This window comes from Microtus ochrogaster, unplaced genomic scaffold, assembly GCF_000317375.1.
Source record: "Microtus ochrogaster isolate Prairie Vole_2 unplaced genomic scaffold, MicOch1.0 UNK31, whole genome shotgun sequence".
In the NCBI taxonomy this organism is placed as follows: Eukaryota; Metazoa; Chordata; class Mammalia; order Rodentia; family Cricetidae; genus Microtus; species Microtus ochrogaster.
The window spans coordinates 3,660,214-3,673,926 of record NW_004949129.1 but is presented as its reverse complement, the minus strand read 5'-3'; the positions used below and the strand labels follow the sequence as shown (position 1 = coordinate 3,673,926).

General features: G+C 45.3%; 1 protein-coding gene across 1 annotated transcript in view; it reads left to right on the top strand.

Annotated features, from left to right (window-relative positions):
- Skap1 (src kinase associated phosphoprotein 1) overlaps positions 1–13,713 on the top strand; it is a 295,712-nt gene that overhangs the window by 256,604 nt on the left and 25,395 nt on the right. Inside the window, exons 10-11 of the mRNA XM_013354163.2 lie at positions 3,927–3,977; positions 11,483–11,583. Coding sequence (XP_013209617.1) covers positions 3,927–3,977; positions 11,483–11,583 — 152 coding nt within the window. The remainder of the gene's footprint in view (positions 1–3,926; positions 3,978–11,482; positions 11,584–13,713) is intronic.

Genomic DNA, 13,713 nt, shown 5'->3' with positions numbered 1-13,713 from the left:
GTGAGTTCGAGACCAGCCTGGTCTACAGAGCTAGTGCCAGGACAGGCTCCAAAGCCACAGAGAAACCCTGTCTCAAAAAACCAAAAAAAAAAAAAGGGAGTGCCAGAGCCACACTTCAGAAAGGGGGTGCCAAAGTCACACTTGAGAAAGGGGGTGCCAGAGCCACACTTCAGAAAGGAGTCATCTGTCAGGGGCAGCTGCACTTCTCTGTCCCTCCTAGGCGGGTCGGTGTCCTGTTCCTCTCATTAGTGTCCCTGACACTGTGCCAAGAATGTTGATTGAAATCGACTCTCCAGATACTGGTGCTCATTTGTGATGCCCCACGGTTCCCTCCCATGTTCACACAGTTAACAGGATCTTCTTCAACTGTTTTCCCAATTGAGATGAGATATTTGGGAATCAAGTAGAGCATTTAATGTAATAAGTGGGCAGTAATCTTCAGAGGTTAATTTGTTTAAAGCCTGTGTAAGACTGGGGTCCCATATGCCCTGTTAGGAGCAAGAACCATTATAATCTATTACTGTTTAAAGTTGAGCTAGCACATAAATTTTAATTCTCTCTTAAATGAAGATGTATTTCCATAGATGTAAGGCTAAAATGCCTAATAATATTCTTATAAAGAAGTCCAATGAGCTCTTTAACTTAAAATATATATATTCAAAATGGTCTTTTAAAAGGAAAATCTCAGGCCAACAAGATGCCTCAGTAGGTAAAAAGGCTGGTCTCTAAGCCATATGCCCCTCGTGGTGGAAGGAAAGAAGTAACTCTCCCGAGTTATCCTGTGACCTCCACACATACATCCTGATGCATGTGAGCACATGTGTATACACACACTCACACACGAAAAAGAACAATAAATAATAATAAAGCCCCCTTGTACAGAATAACAAAAATAAGAAATTTAGCTCCCTAAATTTAGTTTCTTCTTTTTCACAAAAAGCCTTTTTTACAAGTCCCAGTTACGCTATAGTTGTCTTGGCTTTGAACCTCAAGAGATGTCGGTTTGATTTCACAGAAGGGTCCATGGTCGATCAATTGTATCCAGCAATTTAAGCTAAGAAGGAATCAAGTGCTGTGTTCTTCATAGCCAACTATAGAAGGGGCTTCCTCCAACTGTGTGATGAGACCCCATCCTCAGTCCTCCAGAGATGCCTGGGACACAGCCTCAGGCCCATTGGTAACAGGCTTCTTAACTGGAGGCCACTGTCAGCCACAAAGGACAAGGCAGGTAGGACAGAAGTGGGGGCCAGAGGACAAGGCAGGCAGGACAGAAGTGGGGGCCAGGGGACAAGGCAGGTAAAACAGAAGTGGGGGCCAGGGGGCAAGGCAGGCAGGACAGAAGTGGGGGCCAGAGGACAAGGCAGGCAGGACAGAAGTGGGGGCCAGCGGACAAGGCAGGTAGAAGTGGGGCCAGGGTTTGCTGTTCACATCCATCACCATAGGGCCCAGTAATGGTGGCAAATAGTGCACATGCTTAGTGGTCAGCATTTTCTTCCTTTCTAGGTGACTCCAAAGGTACAATGGAAATCAGAGAATCTGCTCTGGGATCTGGCAGTGAAGTAAACAGAGTCCTTCAAATTGTCCTTTTTTTACTTTATACTTTATTTTCTTATTTTTTTTGTACCATGACTAGACTAAGTGCCTGAAAGGATAAAGGATTCAAGTTTTAGTTTTCATTTTTATCATTGCAAATACATTTACATTCTGCTTTTTTACAAATGCAAAGAGCAGGCAGGCCACTTTCAATAATTTATTTTAAAATCAATGCTAATGAGGTTATGTCTCGTCAGTGGCCGAGTTTTACAATAAAGTCTGATTTATTTAGAAAAGATCTTTGGTGTAGCTTCCCATCTAATGGTGGTGGGAAGGAGGTGGAGTAGCAGGCATGGTGACCCTCCAACTTCGGATCCAATTTGTAATTCACAGCGGAGATCTGACCCAATTTACATTGATTAGAATGGGGAGGAAGAGACAGCTGTGCACGGACAGCAGAGGTAGGATAAACGCTCTCTGCAAAAGTGCTTAAGCGCAGCACATTATTGGGCCCCGTGATTGAGTTGTTTGATACCAGGAAAAGAGCTGCTCGCTGTCCAAATCGTTGGGCATCTCTACAAGGAGGGTGCACCAACTCACCCTCTGATATTGTCAGCCCTGTGAAACTGGCCCCGTGGCAGAAAGGAAACACATCACAGCGGACGGAGGAAGGGAGGAAGAAGACAGTGGAGAGGGCTGTGTGAAAAGAATCGTGTTCAGTATGATTTATCTCTACACGCCCTGTTCCCTGTGTTTGATTTCATTTCTCCGTTACCTTACATCTTTGTACCTCGGGGTCGATTTGGGAAGCACTATATAGATGGACATCATGGACGTCCACACTGCTGGACCTTCAAAGGGCTGGGGAGATGGCTCAGCAGTTAAGAGCACTGGTTGCTTTTCCAAAGGACCAGGGTTCAGTTCCCACAACCCATATGACAGCTCACAACTGTCTGTCACTCCTGTCCTAGGGAATCCAATGTCCTCTTCTATGGGCGCCAGGCACACGCATGGTACACATACATATATACAGGTGAAATATATGCATAAAATAATAAAACATTTCTTAAAAAATGTTTATTTCCTGAAAGTGTTTCTTTTCCACAGGATGTGGGGCAAGTGCGTGTGTCTGTCTGTGTGGCTGTATAAGAGAAAAGGAGGAAAGGAAAGAGTTGGTGAAAAGAATAGTGAGCCTATTTCTACCTCATATATATGTGTGTATATATATATAGATATATAGATATCCATTAAAACTCCATATTATAAAATAGGGTTATTAAATGTTACTCTAATACACATACTTTCTTAATAAAGGCCCGGTTCCTATTATATCAAGTAGTATGAAGCTTGAGATGAAACAGGTTAATGAGGGTAAGAAACTTGGGCCAATCACATTGTGACTTTGGCCATATAAACACTTGACTGGAGTTAGACACCAGCATTGACTTAGAACCCATTGTGAATCCACAACAATTAATTAAAAGACCATTCCATCTGCCCTCAGGAGCCTATACTCTAATGAACAAGGCAGGCTAAATAAAACAGTAAAAAGATAACTACGGGCCTCGAGTACTAGGAACATAAAACCATGTACATGACCAGCCTCCGATACAGCTGAACAAAAATGGATGTGTTAAGGACTAATTAATCACAAAAGGTTTAAAACTCTCTACCAATCTCTCTCTCTCTTCCTCCCTCCTTCCCTTCCTCCCTCACTCCCTTCCTTCCTTCCCTCTCCCTCTCCCTCCTCTCTCTTCTTCCCTCCATTCCCTCTCCCTCTCTCTCTCCCTCTCTTCCTTCCTCCCTTCTCTCTCTCTCTCTCTCTCTCTCTCTCTCTCTCTCTCTCTCTCTCTCTCTCAAACCCTAACTCTGGAATGACTCTGCATACAGATAATAAATATAAGAAAGAATTCCACAAAAAAAGAAGAAATGAGGGCTGAGGAAAAGAACTGGGTTAAATGATAAGCCCCTTGGTGATTCGATGGGTTGGAAGCCCCATCAAGGCAGGAACTCTGGCGTGCTTGTCTGTTGTGTGCCCCCTGTTCCTAGTGCGGCTTCGTACTTCAGAATGTTCTGAAATGAATAATGAATAGAAAGGGAAAGAGAAGATGGCCGATCTGAAGGTGAGGGATGGCTGGGGAGGGGAAGAAGAAGAAAACATGTTAATGCGACTTTCTTTAAAGGAGAGAGTTCCCTAAGTAGACATGATAGCACATGCCTGTAATCCCAGCTCTTGAGACAGAGGCTCAGGTAGGGAGATCATGAGTTCAAAGCTAGCCTGGGCTCCATAGCAAGCCCCTGCTTTAAAACACAAGAAAGGGGAGGAGATCAATGAACTCAGAGAAAGGTCACCCCCCACACTGATGGTTAATACTGATCATTTGTCCCCTCAGATGAAGGCCATGATTTAGAAGAGGATGTCAGCGGCACTCATGGATGGCGAGGTATGAGACACGGCTGCACAACCCGGGGTGGAACAATGGGGCTTCTGGCTTGAGAAAGCACTACCGTTACTGGACTCTCTAACGAATAGAGACCCCAACAGGGTACAGGTACAGGACCCCAACAGCCAAAATTGACTGACTGGCTGGAAGAGTGCCTTAACTTTAAAAGCAGACACCCAATCACTTTAATCGATGTCCTAGCACAGCCGAGATTTGTCTTCAGAAGGTGGGAAGCCAAACCAGATATTTATTTTTTCCTATCAGTATTTCTTAAATCAGTGCAGTGGAAATAGAATTGCCTCATCTCTAAGAGATCAGAGGATTGAGAACGGGAAGGATGGAAATGTCTCCTCCCTGAGAGGCCCGGAGATTGCGAGTTCAGAGGGGAATGGGAATGTGTCCGATCTGAAAAGTGAAGCCGGCGTGAGGGATAGAACGACCGGGGGGATGCTAACTTCAGATGGCCTGGTTTGATTCCAGGCACATTTGAAGATGAATATGTAACAGGTTTGTTGAATACAAAATTACATCTTATTCATCCCAGCCTGTTAGCCGTGCCCCAGGCTGTTAGGGAGCCCATCCCTCCCAAGGTCAGATGCCCCGGCAGTCTCCTAAGTGGACCGAGGACTTACTCCTTCACTGTCAGTGAGGGAATGGTGCCCGTTGTTTGGGCCGCCTCAAGGACATTCCATCAGCAGAACTGGGTTCAGAAGTGATTTGGAGACCAGCAGATTTCCTACCCTCGTAGGATCTATGAAAATCTTAAGCTTGGGAGTTCTTTCTCGGGCTCCCTCCCTGCTCTCGCTTGGTTTCTTGGTTTCTCATTTTTCTCTTGACTCCCCTCCTTCTCATTCATAGTCATTTAGCAGAGTCTCTTTTCCCTTTTCCATCTTTGTGGGAAATGAATTCGTGTGTGTGCACGTGTGTGTGCGTGCGTTCGTGCGTGCGTGCGTGTGTGTGTGCGTGTGTGCGCGTGTGTGCGTGCGTGCGTGCGTGTGTGTGTGTGTGTGTGTGTGTGTGTGTGTGTGTGTGTGTGTGAAGTCAGAGGAAAACTTCCAGTGTTGGTCTTGGGCCTGACCCTCCACCTTGTTTGACACGGGCAGGATACCTTTGTTATTTTGCCACTATGCTGGTTGCCTGGCCTGCTGACCCATGACCATTGCTAAAGAATCTTGTCTCCCATCTTGGACTCTGGGGATTAAAACCTACATATTCCCGCTTGCTGGACACGTGCTTTTCCCCACTGTGCCGTCTTCCCCACCCCTGCAGGAAGTGACTATGCAAGGTTTAGTGAAGGACTCCGGTTCACAGGCCCACCTTCTCTCAGGGAAGGGGGCGCCAGTCAGTGGCATCATAGGTTGTGATACTGAAGCAGAGGCGAAAGTGTGTGGAGATCAGGGAGTCCTCTGAGACCTAATTTCTGAAGTTTGGTTGTGATCTTTAGCCCTAACGACTGAGCTATCTATCTCTCCAGCCCTGAAACCTAATTTCTGTCATTTTCTACTTGCTATATGGAATTCTAACAGAAAATCCATTCTGACCAAGCTGGTCCCAAATAGGGTTTTTCTCAACCAATTTCCATCACCAACCAGTGTAGGAAGATATACCCTAGATGAACGTGGGTGGGATAGCTGGAAGCTTCCTGTGGCCAACACTGTATTAACTCCAGTCAGGAAGTATCAGTCTCCTGAAAATGTCTACCATTCCCTTCCCACACTCCCTCCCTCCTCTCATTTTCTCCTTGTGTATGCGCTCCCCCCCCCTCTTTCTCTCTCTCTCCTCTCTCTCTCTCTCTTCTTAGGTTTTATCTGGCAGGTGAGAGGAGATTTATCTTTTAACTATCCCAACAGGTATAATTCAAGTAGGAATTTTTTTTTAAAGAGGTCTTTTGTTCCCCATACTTTCTGCCTCCCAAAGAGGTGTCGTTAACATAAGGCTCAGCTCTAAATATGTTTCCGCGGCTTGTACTTCCCACCAGTTATGATGATTGGTGACTTGGCGATTAAAAACAGGAAGACTTTTCGCTCTCTCTGCAGAATCCGAGGCAGGGATTTTTATTATTTGTGTTTACTTATTTATTTATTGAATTTATACAGTGCCTTCTCTCCGAAGAAGCTGTAGAACCTGCAACACATATGTAACTTCCCAATGTCATCTTTTAGTTTTATAGCAACAAAATATGGAGATCTGGGGGAAGGGCCAGCAGCCTCCGTGAAGGCGTTAAAAGCTGGGACAGAGTCAATTCCTAGGTAGATCATAGACCAGCTGTATACGTTTGCTTCTTTTAGTTTTTCTCAGGTATCTGGGAGGGAAAGGCTTTAAGCAAATTGGCCTGTTCTCCTGCCTTTTCCCCCAGGGGCTGGGGCATCTGGCATCTGAGGACTTTTCTCCTCTACCCCACAGACCGTTGCTTGATGCCCTGCTTCCTCTGACAGAACTGCTAATGTTTTTTTAAAGCCCAACTTTAGATCTTATCTGAAGAGGGAGGGAGGACAGGAATTCAGTGTCTCCTGACTGAGTGTTAATGACCCTGTAAGATGCAATTTCTTTCATTTTATTCTGTTACCTGGAAAATCTATCATGGCCTTGTAGTATTGATTGCCCAATCTATAAAGAGCTCGCTCTCCAGCATGCGTGTTAGTAACAGGGTTACTGAGTGACTCTTCAACACCTCCGATTTTCTCTCAATTCCAGCCTGGCAGTCCCACAGTGGATCTGACACTAACGGTCTTTAGTGGCAAGATCATATTTCCCTGCCTTGCTGTGACAGGGTATCTTCTGAGTAGCCCAAATCAAGACTCAGTCTGGCCTGTTTGTATAAAATTTTCCTTTGCTTGGCTGTGCCATGCTGTGGAGATGCAGGTCACTCTTAGAGATAGCAAATCCCTGCCCAAAGAAGACCTTGCAATGGGCTCTCCTCTCTGTGTCTCTCTCTGTCTCTCTGTCTCTCTCTGTTTCTTCTGTCTCTATCTATCTGCTTTTCTCTTTGTGTCTGTCTCTGTCTCTGTGTCTGTCTCCATCTCTCAACAATTGTGGGTACACCAGGCATGATCTTAGAAGCACCCAGTCATCTCAAAAGAGCAGAAAAGTGATTATTCATGAGTTTTCCATCCTGGAGACCCTCTGAAGGCCCACTGTGGTGCCCACCGACAGAGAGCTCTTACACTAAAGAAAATGAAGGGTCCACAGGTTCCTGCAGCTCTTACCTTTCGGATTTCCAAAACCAACCGTGAGTTGAGCATCACCCAGCTAAAGTTTTGACCCGATTAAAGAACAGATGAGGTGGGAACTAGGACCTTTGGTTGTTCCCCGTACATCAGTCACACTTGCAAAACTAAGGGCGTAGTGAGTGTCTCCTGGTGAGTTTTTCCAGGCTTCCGAAACTGTTCCTAGAGCAGCAGTGCGTGTCTGCTTTGAATGTGCTAAAGATGGCAGCTCCCCTGGTTTGGCTGAGACCAGAGCATTTAAGACACCGTTTACAGACTTTTTGGCCCAGCTCTCACTGGGCCCTACTCTCGTGGGTTTGTTTTCAAGCTTTTGGCTTTGCCTTTCCTAGTTTAAACAGCTGTGCCTAATGCCAGGCCTTGCTGCCACGTTGCATTCATCAAGAAAATGTAAACAGCACCCTGAGCCGCCTTTAGCCTCTTCCCCGTCTCAGCGCAAACTCTGAAGTAACCCAGTGTCCTAACAGCTAAACTCAGGGAGGACAGACAGCTTCTGTTGTTCCCGAAGACAAGGAAAACTAGACAGGTGTCCTGGTCCTTTGCCTTGGTGCTTCCGTTGACTCTGTCACCAGTAGCACCAGCCTGGACTCCATCAGAGGAGAAACGCCCATCACCGGTCACAAAAGCCCGGTGTGGAGTGATAAATGATTTGTAAGAACACCTGGAAACGAGAAAAACAATTCTATTTCATCTCTTTGTGATACTCTGCTAGTTTGAGGCTTAGCCTCCCCTACAAGGGACTAGAAAGAGTAAGACACTCACAGCCCCAGCCCCACCCCCATTTTCTCTAGAAAACTCCTTCTCAGCTCGGCTAGCAATTTAAATGCAGTGATCATAGCCATTAGCTTCCCTATCATTGTAATTGTTGTTAATTGTTATAACTGTTTTAGTTATTAGTGTTGTCATTATTGCTCTAGGTCCTCTGTCTGTTTTATGCTGAATATATTAGAGCTTTTGCTTTTGAATTACCAGGCTTTATTTAGTGCAGAGTTATGTCTTTTTTTTTTTTTTTTTGAGAGACATTGAGAAATGCTGGCATTAAGCTTTATTCTTTTGTTTTTCATTCCAAATGGACAGACTGGAAAAAAATAATTAGATGGAATAATGTCCTCAAAATGAGAATGGGGATGTTCTGAATTAATTAACTGGTCAGGAGATTGCACTGTTTCTGACTCAGGCTGTTGCCAGCGTGGTGGGAACGTAGCTGAGCCGAAGCCAGTGCACAGAGGCTAGCCTTGCTGTCAGGCTCCTAACTCCTGTCACTATAGAAACCTGTCTCTGCTCTCATTCTCCTCTGAGGACCAGCCAGCCTGGTGCAGGGCAGAGTGAACCCACCCTGTGGACTTGCAGACCGGCAGGCCCTTCATGGGCGAAGCTTCAGGAAGGAAATCTTGCTCAGCCTCACCTCCTCCCAACTTCAAGGTGTTTTGGTGACACTGGGGAGATCAGGATTTTGCAGACAGCTGAAGCTCCCAAGGAGCCTTCCGGGATCCCCCAGACTCCACTAAGTTAGGCAGAGCATCCTCCACCTCTTCAGGACTCTGGTCCACAGCACCTCCCCCACTAGAGGGTAGCCTTGAGAGCAGGGACTGCGCATGACTCCTGCGGAATTCCCAGTGTGTACCACAGTCCCTGGCATTCAGTTAAGTGCTGTGTGCAGACCTGATGGATGCCAAGGAATGAGTTCATGAAGTGGCCTGTCCACAACTGTACAAATATGAATCACGCAAGTTAAACAAGGATCTTGCAATACAGGGTCCAACCTTATCCAGCTAAAGAATGACTCCCCCATTGATCTCCTTAATACCAGCATACCTTTGACTAGAAAGCAGGTTGAGTATGTTCCCCGGTTTTAGCCCTGTCGTTCTGATTAACTTTTCAGAGCTGTGTGTCATGGTCCTTCATCTTGGGCTAGGCTGTGCCCTGGGTTCCTGGACGTCAAAGGCCATTCTATACTCTTTGAGTCTTAGAAGTCTCGTTCTATAGTTGATTGAATCTGTCTCTCTATCTCCCTGAGTTCCAGCTCCCTGTGTTTTGAGACAGAATCTCTCTCACTATATAGCCCAGGCTAGTCTTGAACTCACCTTGTGGCCCAGACTGGCCTCACACTCGAAGCTATCCTCCTGCCTCAGCCTTCTGATTTCTGGGATTATAGGTATGAACCAGTGTACCTGCCTTTTACTGTGCTTGTAGTTTAGGTCATTCCCCAGGTATTCTCTTGCACCACTATCAAATCTTGGTAGGAATCTCAAACATACCCAAAAGGTATCTTAGGAGCTGTCTCATACCCAAGCACACTGAGGGAGCAGAAACTCAAAGCGTCTATGCACTGGGCCAGAAATGTCATAAAAGCTCTGTATGTCTTCCCCTACCATTCATACATAGCTAAACTGGGTTTTTTAAAATCTGTTTTAAAAAAAATTTCTCTGCCACCTACAAATCCACAAAGGATATTGATGTCGATTGGCTTCTCATCCTAGACGTAGTCAAACTCTCGGGGTGATTTATATACTCCCGTACAACTGAGAATGAGCGCATATCCTCTGGGGAAACTGCCATCGCTTTTCAAGGTTGATATTTCTCTATCATTTCATGCACCGATGTCCCCCAAAATATATGCTTTCTCTTTTCAACAGTTAGCATTTTTCTCCCAACGTATTTTTCTTCCCAGCATCTTAAGTCGATAGCAGGAGGTTTGCTTGGTGGTTATTTTGTTTGCTGCCCTCTGTTGTCTACTGCGGAGACAAACAATTCTCTGTGTAAAGAAAACACGCCCCAGTCTCTGTGCTTGACATTTTTCTTTCTGTTTGCAATCTGCTCTCACCTAAATGAGTCAGTCTCTCATCTGTTTTTGTGCGCTTTAAGATGCCTAATAAGAGTCGTTTACAAAGACATATAGGGATTCGTTCCACTGTGCCTCTGTTATTTGAATTATTCATAAGTTAGGACAAATTGTTGTGGGGGGGGGCAAGTACAGCCAGGTCCTCTGTGCCCCACTGACCATTTGTTCCCCATCTGTTCCCATCATGAACAGCCTTAGAACCATCCGAGCTCGTGAGAGGGTCCAAACAAATTTAGAGTAGGTAGGAATTTATGGAACACGGTCCCCAAAAAGTCACACAATTTTTTTTCATTTTGCTTTTCAAGACGGAGTCTCAGAATGTAACCCCAGACTGACTTGGAATTTGTGATCCTCCTGCACTAGCCTCCCAAGTGCTGGGATTACGGACATGTACCAGCTAAAACTCACGGAGATTTTAACTACATCACAGGACTCCTGGAGCCCGTCAATCAAATTTCACCTCTGGCAGGTGCCAGGCTCACAGCTCTCTCGTATGAAACATTCTGAGACACACAGAGTATCTGTGGTCCAGTGGGCATTCGCTCTCCTGCCATTCAGATGCCCAGATATTCTCCCACTTTGTACGCTAGTGTTTAACCTTTCCGGGTAGGAGAGGATCAATATGAATTCTTCATTGTTAAGAATCGATGGCTGTCCTGTGGCATCGTTGCCATCCAGTCTCCCTGAGAAGCCCAGTAAATCTCTCCAGTGCTTTCTAAAGCTTGGTTTGTTGTCTTCAGTTGCTTTCATTTTTAATGCAGATCACTTTGGTTTCTGTTCCCCGGGGGCTTGCAGATAAATCTTGGCAGACATGTTCAGGGTCTACAAATGAGATGCTGGAAAAGGGCCAGCCCACCCAGAATTTAGTTGTAATGGATGAGACACCCCCATGGCTCCACTTAAAGACTGGGCTATTCGTTGTGGTATTTATTGGTGACGACCTCATGAAGTACCTGGGTGGGAAGGGCCTGGGATGAAGCTCCCGTGTAACAGAGGAGGCCAGAATGGAAGCCATGATGCAGAAGAGTGCTGGCTGACTCAGCCTCCCTTGTAGCTAGGCAGGAGGATCTGTTCCTTCAAATGCATAAAAAAGGAGACATACTCGGATATTTAGATAGCCCGGGTCAAGAAAGTCTACTGGGAAACATCTTTGTTCCACATGTTTGCAAACTAACTGAGAGACTATGTACCCGATTTCCTTCTGTTAATAAATACATCTATTACCATATTGCTGAGTAGAATTTCCTACTAGGGGTGATCTCTAAATATTTTATGTGAGTTAGTGATCTCCCCCTCCCATAGTCCTTTGCTTAGATTGAGTGTCATCTGGGCCCCCCCCCAAATCTTAAGTTCCCCAGAGACTATATCGAAACCCTGGCTTCCACTTGTGACCAAACTGGCTCCTTTCATCTTTGTTTTTTTTTCTTCTCTTTGATCAGTGGACTGTGCCAATTATTACCAGGGCCTATGGGATTGCCATGGTGACCAGCCAGATGAACTGTCCTTCCAACGAGGTGACCTCATCCGCATTCTGAGCAAGGTAAAGACACGGACTGTGGGACCCGAGTCCAAAGTCCATGTTTTCCCTCTTGTTAGTGTAGTTACCATAATCAGAATCATCGCATGCTGTAGCATCTCTCTCTGTATGGCTCTTCTGACCAAAATTCCCTTTAGTGTATAATTGTTAGGGAAATTTTTTAATTAAAAATTCAGGCTCAGGAATCATTTTTCACATATAAAAATACAATAAAACAAATATATATATATAATGAAGTAGGTACAATACTAAAATTATGGCAATCAAAATCTGATGTTTTCCAAGGATTTATGGTACATAAAGGTCACACTATGTACATAATTTATTACTTTGTAATACTATTGAAAACATTCTGGCTAGACAAACTACCTTCTTATTTCATTTATAGATAAATGAGATGATAATATAATTACTTGTGGGAGGAGGAGTCAGAACCAGTTAGCTCAATTGGTTTGAGCCAGCGCTGATAAGACTGACCTACGGAATCCAATCCCACACAGCCCAGCTAACTTTATTCTCTTCCTTAGACATAAGTTAACCCCTAGACACAGCTAATGCATACTGTTGTTGATCATAAAGCAACAGGGCTTTGTTTTAAAGGGATGGGTTGGATGGTTGCCTGTCTGTCATAATGAGGAGAATCTTCTGGAGTCGTAGGCTACAGTTCGGGGGAACTGTTCCTCTCCATTCTTGTAAAATGCAAACAGAAAAGACCACACAAATTATATAACCAGACTAAGACAACATGTTCTGTGCCTCAGAGAATGTATCATGAAGGACTCTATGTATCCCCTCCGAATCTACGAACACGGTTTGAAGTAGGCATAATTTGCTCTTTAATTGCTGAGTATGTGGACTCCGTGGAGGAAAAATGAAAGCCTGTTGTGTTATTAACACCGTATTTGCCGTTTCTCTTTATTCTGTGCCTGGTATTACTTACACCAAGGACCTGTCTGTGCTTTCAATATGCTCTAAGCTCCTTTTGAACAAACCAAGAGGTGGGCAAAATGGCTCAGTGGGTAAAGGCACTTGCAACCAAGGCCAGAGACATGAGTTCAATCCCAGAGATGTGGTAGGAGAGAACTGACTCACGAAAGTTGTCCTCTGACCTCCACAGGGGCACTTGGCATACACAATAAATAAATATAAATTGTAATTAAAAAAGGAACAGACCAAGTCTGACTCCAGGTATCTTCCAGTGATTCCAATGAATCCGGTCCCTTTAAACAAGAACTAGCCAGGCGGTGTTGGTGCATACATTTAATTCCAGGACTCAAGAGGCAGAGACAGGCGGGTCTCTATGAGTTTGAGGCCAGCCTGGTCTAACAGCAAGTTCCAGGACAGCCAGGGCCATTACAAGAAAAACCCTATCTGGAAGTAAATTCAGACTTAGCCCTTTGCAGGAAGGTTAAGAGCTTCTCGTGACTTCTTCGGCCACTCTAACTCAACACCACCCTACTACCATTTTGGTGCAGCTCCAATACACCAAGAATAAATTGGAAGGAAAGAAGGGAGTGGACATTGGCCTGATTGGTATTTCAAATGCCCGAAAGCAAGGTTTGCCGTGTAATAGAATTTGTGTACATTACCGTGCTGGCATTACAGGGTAATCGAGTTATCCACTCAGGTGTGACCAGGCCTCTGTTTGCCCAGAGCCTGCAGGTGAACAAATTAACTGTTTACATTGTCTGGAGGTGCCTGCAGCAGGAGGGGGAGCGCAGAGCCAGGCTGGCGGCTGGCTGGCCTTCTCTCTCCGTCATGATTATTTTGTTTGTTTTACATGTCTTTTGCCTTTGTTAATGGCTTCTCACTGGGGGTCCCGTTCCTCCAGTTAGATCTAAGGGGCTGTGCAGTGACCTGTCCCACAATATAGCATGGTGTGCGGTTACCATGGCTGTGGTATTTCTATGAGGTGCCTAAGAACCTTAGACTGGTCGTTTAAAATCAACCTCTGTTCCCCCTCCTCCACGTCTACATGCTAATGCGTCAGAGTTTAATTCGGTTGAAAATGCCTGGCTGCCTTCATTCTGTCGGCTTCTTTCTCCACTCTTCCGGAAGGTTCTAAGTCCATTAGTATTTCTGCCCCCTAAGCTGTACCAGGTGCCTCCCTCCCTCCCTCCCTCCCTCCCTCCC